Genomic DNA, 24,192 nt, shown 5'->3' on the forward strand with positions numbered 1-24,192 from the left:
GGTTCCAAAAATTATTAAACCCGCAAGTGTAACAAAACACTATTGCGAGAACACATGTTAAGTCCCAGACATTAACAAACCTTAAAGCTTTTTATATCTTTTGATCTACATGGCATTCCTCAGATCAACGCTGTTCGGTATTTGAACAACATACTGCTTTCATTAATTGCTCTAGATAAAGTAATAAAATTGGGTGTGTACAGCTAGCACGGAAAGATTGGATACGATAAAACGAATAGTATACTAAGGTTCACTTAAAAAACAAGGATTTGAGTGTAACGAACTTACGTGTAATAGCTACCTGAGAGACCTTTTACGACAAAAACGGGAGAAACTGATTGAACACGCCTTAGTTTAGAATTATAACAGAACTCTTCATTTCCTAATTTTCGCCTCAACTTTCATTTGCTCAATTCCAAATTTTTATTTAGCAGAACTGTTCCTGGATTTTGACAACAGATTCCTATTGTTATATTCGATTAACAAAATTCTGCTATAATCAAAGAAGCAATTCTAATGTCTCCTCTAGCCATCATTCTAAAGGAGGAATCGACGTCTGACAGCCGAACAATTGCTTATGAGACTTACAGAAAACAGACTGTTATCATTGTACAGCAGGACTATCAGTTAGATGAGTGGGATACAGTAAATCACATGGCTGTGCCTATTGTGATTTTTGATTTTATTCAGTCACTTCGATTTGAGAAAGGCCTTATGAAAGGAGCTCAATACTTGCTGGATTTTAACTGCTTATGTCAGAGAGTTTGTATTCAACCCAGACACATTGGACGAGGGAGTACGAAAAATTTTTTACGATTATGACGTGAAAGAAATGCCGCTGTATGAAAATCAAGAGGGCTACTGGAGAGATCTTGAACTGGTTGAAAGCATTTGGAAAATGAAACCAGATATTGAGAGCCCAGAAACTTTTAGCGAGCCACCAACACCTGCCATGGTTCATGATACAATTGTCTGTACACCTGAAAACAAAAATGAAAACAAACCAGATGATGTTTCGAGCAGTGGAAGCCTTGCGACTCCACCTGTGAGCAAGTGTTTTTCACCAAAGAAACGAAGAATTGTTCTCAATTATGATAACTAAATCAAACTTATTCCTTTGTTGAAATTGTTTGTTGAGTGTGTGACATTCTTTTGTGAAGCTGACTTCATAAATTTTGGCTATTTTTTAATTGAATTCTCAGATCATTCAGCTTATTTCAAGTATCAAATTTTAGCAAAAAAGCACTTCATATTATTCGTGGAAAAAGTCACTATTATCGTGAAAGGAAAATTTTTCAGTCATAACTTTGTTTCCGTTGTGGACAAGAAATACACTCTTAAAGGTATCAACACGCTGTAAGAGGAATTTAAAAAATGCGGCTTGCTTTGAATTGAATCGCAAAGAAAATGCAATACCAATAAAACTATTTAAGACCACTTTTCCTCACTTTGGCGTTAGAAGGTCGATTGAATAGATAAGCTAAAAATAAAACTCAAACTCAAACTCAGCCTAGTTTTATGGTTGCCACACCCAAGTTTTGTCTACCATGTAGTGGAGTCGTACATGAACACTTCAAAGAAGTCTTCATAGATACATAAATGTGTTAATCGCCGGCAAAATTGCCCAAACCATGCCTTTTTTGTTCTTAATCTCTCACACTTTTTTTATCCACAATATCAGCTCAAATGATTGAAATGACCTTGTACACTAAATACTGTACAATTGGAGGTCAGCTATTTTAGCCAACCGTTCTCCTAGAACATTTGGTTCGCAAAATAGTGATTGTTTTAAATAAAAACATAAAAAATAACAAAAAAAAACAAATAATCAGCACCCAGTTAATCACTATTATTTGTTTCGCCAAGTTGTTAAAATGACAAAATTTCATTGCAAATTGCATTTCAGCTAAGAAACAATACTTTATTATACATTCTACGGCCAAGAAACATCAATTCTTTCACTTTTTGGTCAAAAAATGCCGAAAAATAACAAAAATTTATCAAAAAGTAACATGCAAACAACACCCAATTATTCTTTATTAATTGTTAGAGCACACTTTCACCTGATAAAACTTTGTTGCCCACTCCCTTATAACTATCATAGAACATTTTATTCTACATTCTTACCTCAAAAATTAACAATTTCTGCACATTTTTGGCCTTTTTTCATAAAAAAAATGTAGTTACAAGTTATCACTGAATAATATTTAATTAAAACCCGATTCCTTGACAGTATTTCTCGTACCATTTTTTAACAGTTTTTTAATTGTATAAAAATGCTTATTGGCGGCGAAAAACAATTTTTTTAAACTTTTTACTTCAAAAACAGCAATTTTTGCACTTTTTTCAAAATTTTGTGTTTTTGACGCAAAATGGCTTTAAAAATACACCTTAAGCGCTCCATTCAAACTATTTTCAACCCGTAATTTCACCAAAATTCAATTGACCCCCATATCAAGCATTTCCTGACACAGTAATGAAGCGATAAAATCACTTTTTTAACCAATTTTCAGACAAATTTTAAACCCCAATTTCTTCTATTTTTCAGTCAATTTTCACGATATTTTGTCTTCTATTCATTCTCAAGCGCTATTTTCAGTTCGAAACTCTAATTAAAACATTTCTCCAGGCTTGAAATTCAACAAAATTCCAATTTCATTACTTCGCACTTGCTTGTTAATTTAAACATATGGGCAATAAAACCCATAAAATTAATACCACTTGTGCGGTCTCAGACTCGCAAAACTATTAAATTTCTTACATTGGAACAGAAACTTATCAATTTTAAACTATGTTTTTTCTTCCCTCGCCTCAGTATTCCATCAGGTTAGTCACTTTCGCTTTTCAGTCCTTCATTAGTCTCATTAGACTAGAAAAAGGATTCAGAATTTTAAAAATTCAAAATTTTCGAAGAATTTTACAAGTTTCACTCCTTCACCCCACCAAAATTTTTTTCCAAAAATTTTACAAGTTCTACCACTCTCACAACACCAAACTCTCAAAAAAATTACAAGTCTTTGCCAACCTCGAGAAACAAAGTTTTCGAGAAATTTTACAAGTTTTCGAAAAGGATACCTAAAAAAGGCCATGCCTGTATTGTAACGGGGGGACAGGTCCCCCCCCGTTACAAACCAGGCATTTTCACTACTACTACAGTGACGGCATCTTTCGAATGTGTGACAGTAAAATTCCAGAAAAAATTCCAGGAAAAGTATCTAGAAAAAATTCTCAAAATGAAGCTTACATCTAGTTTCCTTCTTGAAAATTTTGTGCTCTAGATTTTTCAAAACAAGAAGCCTTACTGGTCGGGCAAATGCGCATCAGGCGGATAAGTTTTAATACAAAAAAGTGAATTTTTATATAGGCGTACTTTCTGGATTTAACATATTTCGACATCGCAGACATACACAGTCCAAAAAAATAATTGTGATCACGAAAAATAGCAGTAAGATACCATTGAATGCTGATCAAAATTCAAAAAAAAAATAGTCGAGCACCAATTGCACTAATGAAAAGGCAATGGAACACGCTCTAAGATCTTCTTTTCATCTTACCAAGTCAAAACATAATAACCAACCTTCATAACAAATTTATCTAATCTAATTTGAATCTAAATCCGATCTATAGCCGAACATTTTCTTGCCGATTTTTTATACTGTACAATTTCATTACAAGTTTGTTTACTATTTGCATCAATTATTTGGTCTTAAACCTCTGAATCGATTACTTATTTATTTATCAATTGATATTGCAACAGAGCAATTCCTATGTTCTTATAGTAGACTAGGAGGTCCGTAAAAGCAAGCTAAACAAATTTTTAAAAACTTTGACAAGCCTTTGGAAGAATATATGTTCGCATCCAATTTCTATGATGCACTTACCAAAAGCAGCTTTGTATACGATCCTGAAGTAATTGAAAAAAATTTCCCAAAAAAGCATAATGAGCGCAATGCAACGGCCAGAAAAATTGAGCAATATTGCTAAATCGGTAAAAATAGACGTTTAATCTATTCTGTTCTGATGACAATAAAACAGCCGACAAACATCCCAAGAAATAACGTCGAAAAGAGGTACGTGGACTAATTTCCACCTGCCTTGGCTGTAAGCTATAAACTTCCCCAAGCAACATTAAGCGAGATCAGAACCTCCCATGAACAATTTCTATGAGTAACTTTAAAAAAAAATGGTGCAATTTTTACCTCATTTTCCAATGTAAAAGCTGTTTCGAGTGCATAAAAATCTGCAGCAGAGCAGAATTAAGCTCTCGCAAAAATCGAGCAATCAAAGGCAAACAAGTATATCGAAAATTCAGATCAGTCAAGCAAAACACTGCATGGAAAATCAGGGAAAGCTATTAAACAACATATCATTTGACCGTGAGCAAAAAATCGTTAACACTCCCTCAGCCAACGAAACCTACTTCGCAAAAGCCGAAAAGGAGTGCAACTTCGTTTAGTCGTCAACCATATTGACGACGAAACAAAAAAATCAAGTAAAGGCCAAAAATAGCTCCCCTCAGCTATCACTATTGCAGCTATTAATAAAGCCCTCGCTTTTTGAAGAATAGTTTTCCATCAGAAGTATCTTTGAACACTACCCTCCTTTTGCACCTATTTATAATTTTGACACTTTTTTTCAATCACTGACTTCTCTTGCATCCCTGTTTTTTTAGGCGCAAGAACCCTTTAGCATCTGCATTTTTCGGCCAAAGACTCTTTTTCAATCTGCGATTTTCGGACATTGACCTTTTAAGAGAGCAAATTTTTGGGTCATTGACCACTCGCGATCTGTACTCTTAACCTCGCTGCTCGAGAGCTCCTAAACATGCTCTTCGAGAGGTCTTAAACATGCAGTTTTGCCTTTTGTTAAACCTGGTGCCTTATAAACCGTCATGCATTTAATATAGGAAGGAGGATAGGATGATTCCACATGTTTAGGTGCCTTTATCCGAGAGATAGGGAAGGATTTGTTCCAGAGACCCAAGGACGTGTGCACGGATGACGTTGAGATATTTGTGACTGACTCGGGTGCCAGCTGCATTCAGGTTAGAGAAACATCTACCAATTGTCTATTCTTTCTCTACATTTTCGCAATAAACAATTACTCTAGTTTCATAAACTGTAATGCTCTCTGCGCTAATTTAACTGTAAACAATAATACGAGTTCGCCGTCAAGAGGTCCGCTTCAATTTGACGGCCCGCCTTTTTGGACTAAATTATCAGCTCAAAAGTTCCCATGTATTTATTTTTTGTCGTCCAATTGATACAAAATTTTGACGTCCTTTATTTGAAAGGTCTTCCATTTGAAACGCCCCCTCATTTGACTTAAACAGCATTGGATATTAAGGAAGAACATCCCAGAACCGAGCATAGATTTGCTTGTTTCAGCTAAAATTGTACAGCAAATTGACAGCTTGTATAGCATAATGTTTGCACAGCATATTAACAGCTTGCTTGAGCTAACAGTAATATCAAAATGACAATCGAGTTAATAAATTCACAAAGTGCATTAAAACAAAACATCTTGATCACAAACGAATTGAGGAAATATGAATTATTCAGACTTTGACCATTTAGGTTTTTGACATGCAAGGCAAGCATCTGAGAACCCTTGGGGGTCCCGGATCCGCGGACGGTGAATTCCTGTGGCCTGCAGGCATGAAAATGACAACGGAGGGCAAACTTGTCGTGTGCGATTGCAACAACAACCGTATACAGTACTTAACCAAAGACGGAGAACACATCCAGAGCATCAGTGCCATATATGGAACCTACTCTGCCCTGCGACCCACTTGTGTTGACCTGGACAAAGAAAACAACGTCATCGTTCTCTTCGGAGAATCTAGACGAGTAAAGATCTACAACAAAGATTTGAACGTCTTGACTGATTTCCGAGTTGACGATGAACTGAATTCTGTCGCTGTGACCTCTGACGGTCTGATTGCTCTTGTGGATGGCTCAAAAAGTGGAAAATGTTTCATCTACTAACAAAGTTCTTAACCAAAATACTCCCTTGCATTACTACATCAATAAGGTTGCTAGTTTTTAAATATAATCTTTCATTTTCACCAAATTTTCAATTAAGATAACAACCTATTAAAAGCCAAATCTTAAAGCCATTAAATAAGGCCATTTATGAACAATTCAACTTCATTTTTCAAAAAAATGCGCGAACCTCATCAAATGAGATGACTAACACTAGGGGGATCTATTCCCCCCCCCCCAGCGTTTTTATGACCCCCAGTTACAAATTATATGTTGTCATATAGCACGTTACTATGTAAGAAAATAGCACGTGCGCCGTGGGGTCCTAAAAAATTTATGTTCACTAAGCTGGGGGGCCGAAACAGAATAGATCCCACTAGGGATACTCAGCAGTGACTCCTAAGGTCAACCTCCAGAAAAAAACGACAGATTTTACAATACTAGCGCAGCATTGAATTAATCCAGGCCTTTCAGCTACATTATAGGCTAAAACTTGGAAGATGTTTAAAAACACATCCACCAGATGTGAAACAATTGAGAGGCTGCCTTATAAGAAACAACTGACTAACGTCCAACCCATGAATCTCAAACGACCGGCGGAGGCTCGATTCTACTGTGGCCTGCTTCAGTCTGAGGTAGGGGAACAAGCTTGAGGACGGGTAATATGATCGCGAATGGTCTTCAAACGACGTTGTTATATAGAGGAAATGAAAACAATTTGGCCACACTTTTCATTTGATTTTTAGTAGTAAACCAATTGAGTTGAGCTGATTAAAATTGTGAATGAGAGATAAATTTAGATCATGCAAAGCTCAAAAGTCATGAACACAAACAAAAAACATAGCAGGACAAGTCCTGACGTACAATTCAAAGAATTTTCATTGACTAAACAAAAACTAGACCAAGAACGGATTATGAGTGAATTGGGAAAACCATTTCCAAAAAAAAATCAGATAAAAAAAATTTTAAAAAAAAAAAAACTAAAAATCAGTGTCAAAATGCCGCATGTGAAAAAAAACCACTACCGATAAAGTGAATTTTTGTTCAAACGCCGTATTCTTACTCTACTTTAAAATTAGAGCGAAAACAATTTCACGCCGCAAAACCACGCGCTTTTTAGCTTCACTTCCTGTTTCGGCGTGACCAAAATCACTACACCAATTTGTTGTGTGAACAGATCTTAAAAAAGACAGCGCACCAACACAATTCAAATTCTTCGAACTGTAAAAACTGTCACGCAAAATTGTTGCATAAAAACATAAAAGGTAGAACTGCTTCGTTCGTGGACAATTGAACTGTGTTCAAATGTTTTAACAATTAACAAAACATGAGTTCCAATTATCATCAGAGGATGAGTAATTAAACTCAAAATCGGAAATTTCTTTTACTGTAGACTGCAAACGAACTACTGTAAACTGAGTGAAAACAGCTATGAGAGCGAAGTAATCACACAAATAACATGACGAAAGCAAGAAAAAACAAAGCAGAAGACAGAGTCCATGAAAAGGAGTCAAAGTTTGTGCTTAAAGAAAAACTAAAACCAAATTGACTTTTTATATATCCTTCATTGATAGCACTTCAACACAACAGCCTTCAATATTAAACCGGTTTAAAAGAAAGTTACATTGAACTTAGTTGCATATACATTGTCGGGGCAAAATAACATCCTAAGGCACTAAGGCAAACCCATCTGGATAAGGCAAAGGCGAGTTCTCTACCACGTGCAACAGAACAGCGAAGCAAAACAACCAACAGAAGTCACAATTAATGCCTCAGACGGGGTGATTGAGGTGTTAATTGCGGTCTGCATCAATCAGGGGCAACCCCTTTTGGGGTTTGAAAAGATGGATGCATTTGGAGCTTAATTTATCTTAAAACTAAGCTATAAAGTAAAAAGGTAAACATTTGAATGCGTCTTTCATTCGACTTTTGGTAGTACACAATCAACAATTCAGTTCAGCTGCTTAAAATTTTAATGAAAGCAATTTAGATCAAGTCAAGCGAAAAATCAGTCCATAACAGCAACAGGGCTCGATTTTGGGACCACTGTTGTTCTCATTTTTTTACCCCACTTTATGAGTTTTTAAATGCAACTGGCGTAATTTATCATTTTCATGCAGACGACAGTCAATTTATCTTTGAATTAGATTACAACTTTACGTCCATAAGTTTCATTTTGAAACAAATAATTGATGTTATGTGCAAAATAAAGTTAGTGAATAACAGTAGCAAAACTGTTTTTTGCAATCGCAATTCTAATATTCCGTCTATTGACTCCTACTTTACTGGGGATTGAGTTACCATTGAGAAGCTCGATAAACTTGTTAGGTTTTTCTTTAGACTGCAAGCTGACTTCTATGAATCAGGTGAACCGCGTCTGTAGGCAGTGTTATATACAACTACGGAAATTCTATTCAATTCCAAAGTTTTTGGGCGAAAAGCAAAAGAAATAACTTGTATCCTGTTTTGTTCTTTCTAGCCTGGATTATTGTAACGTTGTATACCTTCAGTTAAGTAAGAAACTTATCAGAAAACTTCAAAAAATTCAAAATTTGGCTGCAAAGTTTGTATTGGGTTATTCACAGAACGTCTCAGTAAAACATTTAATCAAAACGTTACACTTGTTACCTATCGAGCAACTGATCTTTTTCAAATCGTTAGCATTCATGTTTAAAGTTGATCGATCGATGGTCCCCATCTATATAGAGAATTTATTTCAACGGAATGCAACTTCTGCTCGACCCTCACGTCAGAAACTGTTTCGAATCCCAAGATGCCCGTCAGATGCCATGAGAAAAAACTTCAGTTTTCAAGGTGCTAAAAGATGGAATGAGCTACCTGATTATATACGAAACGCAAAAACCTTTGAAGAGTTCAAGAAGCTGCTGAAAACACACTTATTCTGTCAAGCCTTTTGATTATCGACATCCACTTTTGGGTCTGGAAAGAGCCGCCATCATCATCATTATCATTTATAACAGCTACAACAAAAACTGTGTCTTTAGCGAAGAAGCTAAAAAATTGCCTCATTAAGAAAATTAACCGAACGTCGAATTGCTTTCGATGGTCCAACGTCCTCTTCTATTTTCCAGTAGTATCGTTCAGCTGCCAGGGGAAGGGCCATTGCTTTACCACGGTCCTTTAAATAATGCTGCGAGCTTTTATAGCCCACTTGTAAGATTAAAAGAGAAAATGAAACCAAATTTGATGTGCTGCTTGAAATTCTGAAAAAAAGTAATACAGATCACAAAAATCACGCAGCAAAGCGAGAAAGATTCAATCAACTGAAAATATTACACAAAAAGACATACGGAAGACAACACAATTCAACTATGCTAAACAAAAAAACTAACTAAAGCTACGGAGAGTTTGAACGACAATTCTGAGGTTACTTTCTGATCTGTTATAAAACCATACTTAGCACAAGAGAAGAGTTTACCCATCTCTACCCTTACCAAATTACAAAACTATTTTCCACTGCATTTAAACCTGAAAATTAAACTTACTTTCTAGGAGCACCCGGAAAGGTATACAATGTTTCTTCGAAAAAAATACCTGCCAAAGATAACAGTTGTTCCGACCCACTTTAGTGGGGAGTAATTACATACACAAACGGTTTTTTTTTGTTCAGTCAATTTTCGCCGATCAATATATTCATCGTAGAGAATTTTGAGCGGCATCATTAGAACGCCCGTTCAGCGTAGAATATATTTTTTGAAAAGGTTTTCTTGAATAGGAATTCTGCCGGTTTTTTTGCAAACTCAACTTGATAATTATTGACCTTTTTGTCAAATTATCCATATCCATAATATTCGGAATAATTACGTGTTACTCATAGTCGAACGGCAACAGCTTCGCTATTATTTTTTTCTTTTTCGGCCAACTTGTAGCTTAAGGTCAGCAAAGACACATCGCATCGTGTTACTAATGAATGAAAATTTTATCTTCAATGTGGTTGTACGTTTTAAGTAATGGTTTTTGCTTCGATACTACGATGCTTCGATTTTTGAACTTTTTCCCCTTCATTGAGGTCCAATTTCTTTTTTGTAACATTATTGCAGGTCAGATATCATTACTGGCATTTAAAAAGAAGGCACAATTGAATACATCAGTTCTTCAGTGAACGAATTATGGTTCTAACTGCTTAGACACCATCTTCTAGCAGAATTGAATAATTTTTTTGTTGTTTGTCGTTCTTCTGTAGTCATTTGTCATAATCTGGATAATTTTAATAGGTCGTTGCGGCCTACTATGGATGGCTAAAAGAACCCATGTACTGATTTCAGTAGATAGATGAAGTTTTTCATCTCTTTGAAGCCAATTGCTTTAAGAAAATGCATAGACGTCTTATCCTAAAATTTGCAGTTTGCTGTTCCTTCTGTCTACTAGATACCTAGTTTCAATAATTACAGGCTGCAGATCAAACAATGGGCGTTGAGGAAAGGCACAATTGAACATACGGAATGTTTTTAGTGCGTCAATTATTGTTTTAACCGCCTCGATAAGGGTTCTCCGCAACTTATTTTTTCTTTTTGTTTTTGTCGTTCTTTTAGTTGTCGAATGAAAAATTCTGTATAAATGCAGGTATGCGCGGCTTCCTATTGCAGAACCAAGGAGCCCATTTGCTGATTTGAATTGACAGCTGAACTTTTCCATGACTGGAATCAAATATTATAATTAGCCGTTTTTTATTCCACTTTGTCTTTTGCTGTTTTTGTCTATTGTTACCCAGTCTCACTAATTACAGATAGCAATTTAAATTATTGGTGTTGAACAAAGTCGCAATTGAACATATCTACGTATTTCATTGAGTTGCTCATTGCTTTAACGGCTTCGATATATGTTAAATTTTTGATTTGTCGATGTATCGTTCTTTTCGTAGAAGGAAATATTCTGAATAATTACAGATCTCAAAAGCTTTCCTTGGAGAACTAAAAACCTATTTATTGACTTCAGTTCCTAGCCTTATGCCTTTGAAATCATTTGTTTTCAAAAAACGCTTAAAAATTTCTCCCTTTTTCTTTTTTATTGCTAGTTACCTATTCTCATCATTCAAAGGTCACATATCTCATTATTGTTGTTCAAAGAAAACGCACGTTATCAAATCTTACTTTTGACGGATTAGAATACGGTTTAAATGGCTTCGATGCCGTTTTCATACAAAAACTAATGGACTTTATTTTTCGTCTGAAGAAATTGTCGTTGATTTTTGTAGACGTACAATATACTCTGAATAATGACAGGCATCAAACTGTTAAAATTGAGGTATGAATGAAGAGAAACCTGCCTGAAGATTTCAATTGATAACCAATGTTTTTTTTATAACTGAGTGGTTTTTGTTTTTTAACAACAGGTCACATATCAAACTATTGGTGTTAAACAAAGGTACACTTGAACATATGTAAGGCTTTCAGTGAGTTGCTAATTGTTTTAACGGTTTCAAAACAGTTTTTTACGCAAATGTTTAATTTCTGTCTATGCAAAGTTCTTCCTGTACACGTAAGGTATTCTGAAAAATGACAGATTTCAATGGCTTTGTCTCGAGAATTAAATGAACCTGTTTATTGTTTCACTTGCCAGCTAACGTTTATATGCCTTCGAAATTAATTGTTTTGAAATACAAAAAATTTTCCCATTTTGTTCTTTTTTAATACTTGTTATTTATTCTCATTATTCAAAGGTCACATATCTCATTATTTGTGTTCAAAGAAGGCGCAGTTAATGATATTTTATTTTTTACGGATTAGAACACGGTTTTAACGTCTTCCACGCCATTTTCTTAACTAATGGAATTTGTTCTGCCTGACATTGTCGTATATTTTTGTATGCGTATGGTGTATTCTGGATAATGACAGGTCTGAAAATGTTAATATTGCGTAACGAATGAACATATACCTTTGCATTTCAATTTAAAGATGTCAAGTGAGATCTGATGGTTTTCATCATTTAAAAATGTTTTTACGAAAACAAACGTTTTTTCAATTGAGTCCTTTCTTTTTTGTCTGCTTGTTACCGTGTCCCAAGGACTGTTTCAATGTTTTTTCTAGTAAAGAACAATTTAATTTGTTTTGTTTAGGTTTGAATTGACACTATTTTGACTTTGTTATTATGTAAATTTTTTCAAGAAAATCGACATTGCGTTTTGGATGTAAATGATTGTTCCTATTTGATTTTTGTTTGTCTCGTAGCCTTAAAAATGACAGGTCTCATCCGCCCACTAATGTGGCATTAATTACTTTAGGAAGTGATTGGAGTTGGAAGCATTTTTTTCATCTACCAAATATTTTGGATCAATATGTGAGATTTATTGAAAGTTTTCTATCTCTTCCTCATTTGTAGACAATTAAGTTGAAAATGTTGATGATCGGGGTAGAACATAATGTGCAAACGCACATTAACGAGCCTCCTTGTTTTATTCGACAATAGAAATTGTACACGTGTCCGCCAACAGTTCAGAGCAAACACTTTTTTTTGGAAAAACTTAGTTGTGTTCAATTTTAGAATGACACGTATTTTCATGCGTCAGTTCTTGCCAATTAAATTACACCTCAGAAATCTGGAAATGTTCTTAACTACAATGCTGGAAAAAAATAAGAATTATGAAAGAGAATAAGTGGATCAGTCCAAAACTTTTTGACTGAGCAAGCAGCATCAAGCAGTTCAAAAAGGTTAATCCTAACTTCTCTAATAATTGATCCAGCTGCTATTAAAAGCAAAATCGTGAAACAATTTTTGTCTGCTCCAGAACAGACTTCTCCGTGCCCCCTTATCCGCACAACGGGAGAACGAAGTATTAGTTTCTCACGTTAGCAATTATTATATTTCAAAGATCCGACCTACTATGACATCAAAAATATTCACCGCAACTAACAATTCGCAAACGTAATGTTAAAAAGAAGGAATTTATGAGGATTTGAATTTATAATTAAGCTATACTTATAGTTCAAACAACTGAATTCAGTATACTACCTTATCTTTACAGAAAATATACACAAGACTACGTCAGCAAGTTTAAAGAAAGACAAAACCAATATTATTACTACATTGATAAACAGGCCACCTTTTGGATTAGATGGCGGCGAAACCCCGAACATCATTTTTTCGCAAGGATATTGCAGATACGTTAGTTGAGACTTGATGTTGCTTAAAATACTACGTTGAATTTAAGACCATTCAACATCTATATATGACATGACACCAACCAATAGAAAGCTAATGGCCTATAGCAAAAGCTTGATCAGTTATTTGCAAACTGGAATCCGTATTCACATGATTGCAAATATGTGCAGTTGACAAGAATGTTCCATTTAATTGCTCTTTGTGTTATTGGGTCGTAGGGTGTGGTGATGACGACTTATAACTATTTGACTAACCAGGTGTGGTTGGTTAGTACTTGTTGATTCCAAAGAGTCTTTTTTTGTGCAAGTATGGCAATTTGGGGATGAGGTTGAACATGAGCACTATGAAGTTGACGAGGAAGAAAACCATCTCATGTTTTGTGTAGAAACTGACGATAATGAATAGCACAATCGGCACACAAATCAGGAACTTCCTTGTGTCTGTGTACTGCTTTCCATCGTCCAGTTGTTCCCATAATGTCAATCGGAAGGAACAGTCTGGCTCGAAGTTTGTCGAATCGAAGGGGAGGCCTTTGACATGGTGGAAATAGACGTACATTGCGACTCCGTGAATGACGTTGGTGAGGGTCCAGGCCATGTCGGTTCCGAACCAGGGCATTGCCAGGAGACATAGGTGCATCATGATTATGAGACAGACATAGGTCACCCAAGCACCTGAACAATAAGGAATTTCAGCATAATGAAAGTTTAGTTCTATCGATTAATTTACTGCAAAATTGACTCTCAAATATCTGAGCTCTCCTTTCGGAACAGCAGCTCGAAAACTTATCATTATTTTATTTATGACCATTTATACGTCAAAGATTTAAAAAATTTTACCATGAACCCGTAAAATGACATTCTACATCGAAATTTGGATTGATTTTATCTTAAGTTCTAGCTTTAACTTAAGGGCGTAAGTGAGCGCAGCGAGGGGGGCGCACCGGGGGGGGGGCTGATGGGGTGGCAACAGTGGGGGGGGGGGGTCAATCTCTAAGAACCGCCCTTCGCACCATAAGTATAAGTCTTCAAACCAGATTCTGTGAATCCCATACTTGAATACTTGTGAGCTGAAAGGCTCTAAGAGCACGTAATGCCCGCTGGGTGCTACCTGTTCATCCCGTTTTTGAGGTCGAAAAGTCAAATGCGTCAGACAAAAAATTGGTCAAGCGAAAAATCGCATGAAAAAGACCGACAGGACTAATATAATTGCTATAAACTTCATTTGAGAGCAATTAATAAGAAATCAAATATTACAGTCAGATTGTCCAAAAATAGCCAAGATAGCTCTGTAGATTTACAGTTTCAAAATGAAAATAATAGGACAGACAGAAAGAGAAATTTCTTTTTTTTTAAATTAATTGCTGTTATATTTTGATTAAGAATCGGTATAAATTATTGATCTTTCTATAGCTGCTCCAAAATAACTCTCAAAAAGAGTGACATTCACTCAGTTGACCTTGTCCTCGTAATCAAGGAAAATTTATTTTGATAGTAAGAGTATTTTTGTAAAGTAAGGTAAGTATAGTGTGACCAAAAACACTCAAGCAAATGAACAAAAAATGGTTTCGCAGGGAGTGAAAATGACGTCATGCACGCCATTTAGTAGAACAAAAAACAGATTTGAAGTTATCTTGGTCGTAAATTTTATCAGCAATAAAATATGCATATTTTTATACGTTCCAGTCCTCAACTAGAGCTAAAGAATGGTCGAAACTTCTCTCAAAAACAAAATAAAAAACATTCTACAGAAGCTTCAAAGATTGAACTTTTCTATTTTTACAGCAGAAACAGTGTAACCAATTTTTTAAATTAGAGCATAGAGCAACGTAGACAAGATGACAAATGATATTTGGTTTGAGAAAATAAATAAAAAAATGAAATCAAAGTTTCAAAGCTTTCCGCACTTTTTCTCGGAAACGGTGAAAATCAATTTCTGTACAGTGCGCACCTCAGATGATCACATCAATACACACACATGATCGCTAAACTGCCGATATTGGATAGATTTTTGTAAAAAAAAAAACTAAAGTCATACGAAAACTAGTTTTTCTGAAGTTTTCCGGAAGAAATTGCAATATATTAAAAACTTTTCCTTTCTTTACCAAAAGATTGCTATGACAACCACTTGATTTGATGTAGCATTTAAAAAAAACAATCATTGGTGTGATTTTGAAAGACGATTATTTTTCTGCTTATGTATAAAGAGAAAAATAGGCGGGTAGAGCTATGCGATTACAATCTAAAACTATCCAAATAATATTTACAAGAATATCAAAACCTCTCCAACTGATGCAAATAACTATCTCTAATTAGTGCTAACTTGTATTTTCAGCGAAATACGACAAGGAAGAGAGATTTGCTTATTTTTAAAATTGTTCAAAAAATCAAAATGGAGGGTGATAAAGATACAAGCAAGTGAGAAAAAAATGAAAACCATATCTAATGCAACCAAACAAAATAAAGTCTACAGGAAAACTTTCAGCTCTAATTAGATCAGCAAACCCCATACTAGTTCTCGAATAGATTTGAATTATTTTCAAAGTGCATATCACATAGTTTTGTAGATAAAATTACAGCAGAATCATGAAAAACCTTAACATTAAATCCTGGTATTCGTAAAAATTTACAGCAAACACGGGTAGCGAAATGCTGCGTTGAGCTAAAAAAAACATGAGCATACTAACGCCAGGCAAATTTTTTTTCAAAAGACAACCGTGGCAATTTATTTCAGAGGGGCTATACTAGAAAACCTTTTCTTTATGGTTGCAAAAGGTTACGACTAGGGAGGTCTTCGACCTCCTGCGTTCTAGACTGACGCACTTACCACTCAGATATCATGCCCTTATGTTCTACCTTACAATCGCTTTTCTTTTTGCAACGAGTTTTAATTTCTGAATAAGAGCAATTTAGGTCAAGCAGAAAATCAAGAGGCAAAGCGCGAAAAAAATCACTGAAGTGAATTCGAAAAAATGGCTGAGACGAAAACCGTCAATCAAAAATGTTGCATAGAAAAGCCATAGGTTTACAATAACTGCTTCAAACTTCGTTTGATAGCAATTAAAAATTGAAAGTAACGTAGAAATAGTTGATAATCAGCCAAAAATATAATTTTTCATTTGAAAAGGAAGCTCAGCAAGTTTCCTCCATTTCCATACTTTTGGCGCAAATATAAATTGAGTAAAAATTCTGTACTTTTCATAGCTAGGCAAAATCGCTTGCTATTTCGCCGCTATTGCGCAGAGCGAGATATGTTAAATTCTAGCCAATAGAGAACAAACAAATTGAGTTGATGACTACAGTTAAAATTGTGACATTACTCAGTTTTTCCTAAATTATGTTTTTACTGATTTTTGATTACAATAATTGACTAAAATTATTTAATAAAAAGCTTTCGTCATAGCTGGATGCAGACAAAGTTACAATTATGGCCAGAATTTAACCTATAGTTGTTCACATAACTAAATGTTCACATAAATAAATTAAATTAGTTGATCTTATCAGGCTATTCGTCATCCATTGCAACAAAACTCGAAACAAAATCAGCAAAACAAATACCGATTTATATCTTAGTTATACTGTACAATTATGAGTCAATTAAATCAAACCTTTGCTATTCATCCAGTATGCATTAGGGTTTAATGTGTTGAATCTCTGAATGGACTGGTTGCGTCTCAGAGCTGAAGAAGGGCTGTTGTTGTTGTTTGTATTGCCCCTCCCCCCACTTCGGGTGGCCATTCCAACCCCATTAGTCGTCGTTCTACCCCGGGTGACCACCGGGTCGGAGTTCTCGTCCATTTATAAGCTTTTTACTGGGTTCGGTTTCTGGTTTAAAACCTCCGGCTTCAATTCCGGAAAGGAGCACAAATCGCTCAAATACTAACTCCACAGTTAGTTCTCGTCCAGCACGAATCAGATTGTATCAATGTAACTAATTTCGAAGACGGACAATAATTCTTTCAGAATTCAGCTAGTAGTAGTCAAATTGGATTTCTCAAAAGTGACTGCAGAATATTTTGATTGAGATAAGCTCCCACCCAAATTATTCTATTGAAATATACAACAAAACAGTTAAAGTGTGGGTAGCAACTCAGACTTTTATCTGAAAGGAGGTCAAATTAGATAAACTAAATAAGAAGCAAATGACCGCTCGGTTATTCACAGAAAGCGCATTCGTGAACCAAAAGATCTCTGTTAAGAGTCGTAAATTGAAGTATATTAATTTATAATTCTGACATATTTAAAACTATATTGGCTAACTAACATACCAAGTTAAGCTAAACAAACCCTGGAACGCTAAATAAATATTGCTTTTAGCACGCCTCAAACTACAATGATCATAAAACCAACTAACTGGCTTAAATTCAAATAAATAGCTTGTTCTAATTTAAGTTCCTGTAGTGACAATATTTAGTTCGGTCGTCGGCGATATATCATTTTGTCATGATCGAAATTAATGTAGTCTATTCATCACAACGATTCGACATAAGGCAAGCGCAGGACGCTCAAAAGCGTCCAAACTTTTGATGATTTAAACTTAAGCCAGCTGATGTAAAAATTACAAACTCATGAGGAATATGCGACAAGGCCGTTATTAAACAGAGTCACAGCAGAGCTGTACGACACTTGCGATGCAGAAAATTATCACCGCAAAAAATTACGGATGTTAGTCTGAAGATTGAAAGATCGAAATTAAGCAATACTGAAAAATTTAGAGAAGGTTGTAGAACAAGCCTATCTCTTTGGCAATACAAGTCTTTAGAGGATCAGACAGTTGATATCCCAAGTTCGTATCCCAATTAGACAGACCACAGAGAGCGCAGAGTCTGACCACGACTACAGTTCAAAGATAAATTTCCAACTGAAAGAGGTCAGTGACTTCCACCTAATTGTTTCGACCCATTTTTTTTTCAGTCGATCGATATATTAATCGCACAAGCACAGAGTTGTGAGTGGCATCATTAGAAAGCTTGTCAAGCGTGGAGTATCAGACTAAAAAGATTTTGATATTCGTTTTTTTTTAAGTTTTTAAGTTTAATGAACATTAGGCTGGCTTCCCTTGACTTGTTCACATTTTACGTAATTTTCAGGAAATATTTATAAATTTTGCTGAAAAAAAATGATAAAATTGTTAAAATAAGTCTGATTGAATTTACGTATTAAGATAAATAACATAAGAGAGTTGCTGAAGTGTTTGAACAAACTCTTGGCTCAAATGTTGGCTACATTTTTGAGAATTCAGCATTTTTTTCTGGCAAAAATGGCACCAATTCTGCTTTTTCAGCAATCTTTGTCCGAATTGATCGGACATGAGCAGACATAAAAACTCCTGAGATGATCTTTATTTACTCAGATGAGGGCTGTTTTTTACTCAGGTTCTTAGAAAGTGTTACGAAACTTACTTTGGCAGCCTTTCCCTAACTTATATTTATCAAAAATGACTAAATTATTTTTGATACATTAAGATTTGCGTTTGCCAAGGGTTTTTCACACAAATACTTGCAACAATGACGTTTTGCTAACAGCTGTGCAGCGATATAATCGCCAGTTTTGGTCTCATAATTGATTCAGCTATTAAAAGGTAATCGGATTGTAATTTGGCTCTGTCCTTATGCAATCATTTTTCTTTGCATTTTTTCATCCCAAAGATCAAGAAGTTTGTTTTCCTTTTAGAGGTTCAACTAAAGACAGGTCCTGTTTATGTACAGGGGATGCCCAATGAACAACTGTTGTCTTCTCTGGATAAGCCACGTGGTTTTTCATGGGTCGTCTTATTTCTTAAAATTTTAGAAAAAATTCTTAGGTTTGCCATTATTTGTTCTTTTTGTAACCCTATAGCTGAGTCCGAATGATGAAAGGTCTCATTCGCTGCCGAAATAACTATTACAGAGATTATCTAATGCTTTCAGTTGATAACGAAAACTTTTTCGTTAATTGCTCGTTAATTGTCCTGAATTCATAATTTAATTTGGATATAAACTCTTGTTTGTCAAACTGTTTCGGTAGCATTTGGATTTTTTTTATTTTAATGGACGAGCAGCGCGAGCAAGAATACTTTTGGTAAAACTATTATAAATATTACAATGCAAAAAGTGTTCAGATTGTAATGGGGCGCGGTCCTTATTTTCAAAAATAATATTGTCTGTTTTTTTTTAGATTTTTCATAGACGGAAAAAATTTTGAATGAGAGCTGCGACTTTAACGGATGAAAATATGGTGCACAGGAAGGCCAAAGAACATATTAGAATCTCAAAGAAAACTTTATAATTTTTTCTGGTTTCAACACTGCGTAAAACCTTCTCTGTTAAATCTTGAGTTCTAGTTGTTTTCGTAGTTAATTTGCAGTGTTTTGACTCAGTCTCAGTAGTGAAATGTGCAATTTGCTTTCAATGTAATAACAATTTGGTTTTTCTACTATTTTTGAAATGAAAGCTTATGGTTATTACCACTTCTCGTTTTTAAAAACTCGCTTTAAAAACCAATTTTTTGTTTGCCAATTTTCATATTATTTCTATGACCTTGCAGCGTAGTTTCTCTGAAGAGAGAGGTTGCATTTTCTTTCAAGTGAATTAGAATATAGTTTTCCCTTCCGTCGTTTAAGAAATGCTTGTTTGGCTGTGATACTTTCAAGTTTTCATAAATATTTTGGCACATTTTCTAATTTTTGAGGCTCCTCTTCGCTGTCTTCTCCCTTTATCACATTAAAGACAAGTCACTTATAACGTTTATGGCCCAGGAATCAGTTTCCCAAAATTTCAATTGATTTCGCAAAATAAAATTTAATTGTTTTCCTGAAATTTGCTTGCATTTGTTCTTTTTGTAGTTGTTTAACAATCTGGATAGTGACAGGTCTGAATGACTCCGTACTACTCATTAGGCAAGTCCGTTATCTATAGATACACAAAAGGTTCCTCTGTGGTCGAAATGTATAGTTTTGAAGGGAATTTTCTCTAATTCGGCCCATTATTGAGAAAGAACCTCATTTCAATTGCGTCTTTTATCTTGGTTTTGACAATCCACAAAATTAAGGATTAGCATTGCAACCCGATTATCATTCCGACCCATTTTTATATTCCTGGCCAAGATCAGAGTCATGGTCTATTAGATAAAGTACTAGCGTCGCCAAAATGGCCACTCACCGGATTACTTTCTGCTTACTCAAAGCATTTTAAAATAAGGAAATTGGAATACATCTTTAATTCGAATGAACCGTTCACGTTGGGCTTATTGCGACACAATAATTCGTAAGTCTCGTCGAGTATTAGCAGTTTATTTTATTCCTGTAAGCTTTTAGTGCTTTCAATTGCCAAGTCTTATAATTATGCTTAGGTTCGTTACTCCACTCTATCCATTACTATAATACAGACAGTATATGATATGTAATTTTTTCTAGTAGAATAGTATCAATATCTAGTTATGACTTTCTAGCAAATCCAGTTAACTTCGTTAACAAATCAGAGAAATCTTAATTGACATTCTAATTGTGTAGTGCTGTTGATTCTATAAGGGTGCATTTCTTTCTACGTTGCCCATGCATTTGTTCTGCCTTCTCTAGTTCATGTCTTAATGACGAATCAACAAGATTATCTATGACAAAATTTAGTTTCTAAATTTTACATCCCGAAACGCACATTTCTACATAAATTAACTCTTCTTGTATTTCAGTGTTTATATTCGCGTGTTTGGTATCTGTAAGATTAACTAATTGGTTTTTATTTTTGCCACAGACAAAATAGTCTGCATAAATTACATTATGTATGCCACCAAAAGAGTCTACAAATCCCTCGTTTTCATCAGATTTGCTAAAACAGTTATCTGATATATTTAGGATATTTCTTGTTCCATCTTTTATCATCTAACCCAATCAATGCCTTTCTTATCAGGTAGAAAATTTATACTGAATCTGATATCTTCTTTTTCTTGGAATAAAACGAACCAACAGCTTAGAGATGAAACACACGGAAGATTTTGACGGGTGCTCTACTTTCAAAATACAAACGCTTTTCTAATTCCGCAAATAGAATAACCATTACAGAAATCCGACCAAACCACCTTCCCTTGAGATCTTTACCTCGGATTTCACATAACTATTGTATTTCAGAGAATACACCATCCAAGAATAAAATAACCGCAATGGCAAATCCACACCAATTAGATGTTGAAACCTAGTACGCAGATCCAGTTATTTTTTTCAAATTTCCATCAAACAAAAATTATGTACTCTTATACTATTAGTAAAACTGAAATAGACGCAGTCAACAAAATTTTTGCTCTATCAAAAAAGACGCCTCAAATGTCAGCGCTCTCATTGGTACCGCACTAGAACCATTGTACGTTCGCGATAGCTGTTTACTATGTAAATAAAAGATTGAATTAAACATTGAATTCAATGGCTTGTGAATCAAGAAAATTAGTAGCTAAACAAAGCGAGTGGATTTTAAGCGGGAAATTTTGCGTGTTTTTACACAGTTGAACAAAAATCAGCCATAGCGAGTAACATCAAAAGTCATTACATGCGTTGAGAAATTTATGTGTTCATACATTGCCGCCCCCGCTGATGTATGGCATCAAAAAATTTATCAATGAAAAATTACTTCAGATCATATGTCAGTTTTTGATAGCATCAACCGCTATTCAGCCTTATATTACAAGAAGAATCATATTTGGACAAAGTTTAGTCCGTGCGAAGTGCGGCTTGTGAGAATCCAATTTCCAGTGGTCAAGGCTTCTTGTGTCCGGGTACACAGGTACCGAAAGTTTGCTCGAGGGAAGGACGGCAGGCGGGATCGAGTTGGCTCCTTTCTGCATGACCATTTTTCAGAGCTTCTGGATTGAGGATAGCTTGTGTTGATTGGTATCTTTCTGAGTTTTACTATGGGTCTGTTTGAGAATTTGCCATTTCCTGTTTCTATTTTGGCTACTCTGACCAAATTGTCATTTCCTGTATATGTTTCATGCACAATTCCCAGAGGCCATGATAAGGGAGGACTGTTGTCATCTGTTATGTACACTATATCTTTTAGGTTCTGTTTTTCGGTTATGTTCCTTGACATGGTCTGCAACTGGGATAAATATTCAGTTGTCCATTTCTTCCAAAATTCTGCTATGAGTTTCTGCAAGTATTGAAAGCGCTTTTTTATCTTCATCTTTTGTTTTTGGGATTGGGGAAACAACCAAAGGCAATTGATGATTATGAAAGCCGGTCAATAGCATAGCAGGGTTTAAGGGATAACTGTCTGTCGCATCATCTGAGACAACTGTGAGCGGTCTCGAGTTAAGTACAGCTTCGACTTAGCATAGCATTGTATATACTTCATCCAAATAGAGGTTAGCTGTTGTTCCGATTGTTTTGAACAGCAGTAGCTTCATCGATTTGACTCCTGCTTCCCATAGTCCACCAAAATGTGAAACTTTGGCTGGAATTGTTGACCAGTTGATGCCTAAATCTAGAACAGCTTGGGGTAAACCATCAGTTCCGTATTTCTCTTTCAATATCATTTTCAGTTTTATGAGATCATTCAATGATCCTATAAAGTTTGTACTATTGTCCAAAAATATGTGAGCTGGGCATCCTCGTCGAGAAATGAACCGTCTGATAGCTTTCATGCATTCCTGTGTATCCACTGCTTTAGTGACATCCAAATGAATGGCTTTTGTAACGAAGCATACGAAGACTACCAAATAACATTTGGCATCAGTCTTGCCACATCTGTAAGGCATTAGACCGGCGAAGTCATATGCCCACGTTACAAAATGGTGGAGCTGGGTTGACTCGTTCTTGTGGTAGGTCGCCTAGAGTTGAGAAAGGTTACGGCCATTAAACCGAAAACATGTGATGCAGTTTCCATTTATAGACCTCGTCAGCGTTTTCACTCGAATTATCCAGAACTTCTGACGCGTATGAACAACTGTTGCGTTTACGCCTGAATGTAACACTCGTTGATGACTGTCAAGAACGATTAACCTGGAAAGATGATTTTTTAAGGCAAAATTGATTGAAATTTGTCAGATTCATTCAAGCAATCCGCTGCTACTAGACGTCAACCAACCTTTAAAACTCTTTCCTCATTTATGAAGGGATATAGTTGAAGGATTCTCGATTTTCGGCTTATGCTTTGGCTTTTCTGCAATTTGTCTATTTCATCAAAATAGTTTTGCTTCTGCACATCTCTAACAAGCATATTGAATGCTTGTCGCTTGAATTCTTTCTCTCGATTGGCTTAAGCAAAATGTAAGCAAACTTTAGAACTTGCTTTGCTTCTCTTATTGCTTTGTCGAGACTTCCGTAACGTTCAACAGGGCATAATAGGTTGATTTGGTGATTCGACTGCTCTATGTTTTGATCATTGAGCGGGTCGTTTTCCTCCCCCAGAGGTTCGGGAATAGTGCCCGAATCTATTGTTAATATTTGGCTCCCCACTAGTTCCTTCTTTACTTCTGTTGACTGAAGAATTTCTGGTTGTTTTGGGATAGTCAGGTTTCCATCAGAGAGCCATTGTGGGCATTCCCACCACATTTTAAGGGATGAAAGCTGTTTTGCTGGCACCGGGCGCGTAGTATGATCGGCTGGATTTTCTTCTGTTGGCACGTATTTCCATTTTTCTGGTTGAATTATTTGTTAGACTTTGGCCACACGGTTAGCTATGAATGTTGAGAATCTGCTATGGGTAGAATTAATCCAAGCTAAGGCAACTGTTGAATCGCTCCAAGCACATACTTCAGGTGCAAATCCATTTCGGTTTACCGTTGTCTGAACTGTTTGTATCATCTGCGCTCCTAGAACCATTGAGCACAGTTCAAGTCTCGGTATGCTTAGTGCTTTTCTGGGCGCCAATCTGGACTTGGAACATAGCAAGGTAGACTTGGTTTGAGATGTTCGTTTTTTCGGAACGCTTTTTCAGAAGCGTCGCAATATAAGTGAAGATGTATTTTTTCAATAGCGAAGTTGGGCACAAAGCGTGGTATACGTAGCTCAGATAGATGATGTAATCCGATCATCCAAGCTTTAAATTGGTCAGTTATGGTTGCCCCAACGTCATCATCGCATCCAATTTCATGTTTCCAAGTTATTTGGAAAAGAATTTTGCATT

The 24,192-nt window shown here is 35.6% G+C and overlaps 3 protein-coding genes across 4 annotated transcripts in view; 2 read left to right on the forward strand and 1 right to left on the reverse strand.

Moving 5' to 3' along the window:
- The window catches only part of LOC142344907 (uncharacterized), an 84,372-nt gene extending 78,214 nt beyond the window's left edge, over positions 1–6,158 (forward strand). Inside the window, exons 13-14 of one of the 2 annotated variants that reach the window (XM_075396963.1) lie at positions 4,938–5,044; positions 5,577–6,158. In XM_075396963.1, the coding sequence (XP_075253078.1) occupies positions 4,938–5,044; positions 5,577–5,987 (518 nt within the window). In that variant the 3' untranslated portion in view covers positions 5,988–6,158. The remainder of the gene's footprint in view (positions 1–4,937; positions 5,045–5,576) is intronic. The other variant, XM_075396964.1, reaches the window with a different exon arrangement.
- The window catches only part of LOC142344913 (26S proteasome non-ATPase regulatory subunit 1-like), a 628,982-nt gene that overhangs the window by 248,085 nt on the left and 356,705 nt on the right, over positions 1–24,192 (forward strand). The gene's annotated exons all lie outside the window — the stretch shown is intronic.
- LOC142344908 (ORM1-like protein 2) lies at positions 12,884–17,471 on the reverse strand. The gene is made up of 2 exons (XM_075396965.1): positions 16,711–17,471; positions 12,884–13,777 (listed from the first exon to the last, which is right to left on the reverse strand). The coding sequence occupies exons 1-2, from the start codon at positions 16,898–16,900 to the stop codon at positions 13,371–13,373; spliced, it is 597 nt and encodes a 198-aa protein (XP_075253080.1). The 5' UTR covers positions 16,901–17,471; the 3' UTR covers positions 12,884–13,370.

This window comes from Convolutriloba macropyga, chromosome 8 (genome assembly GCF_964194025.1).
Source record: "Convolutriloba macropyga chromosome 8, txConMacr16.3, whole genome shotgun sequence".
NCBI lineage: Eukaryota > Metazoa > Xenacoelomorpha > Acoela > Convolutidae > Convolutriloba > Convolutriloba macropyga.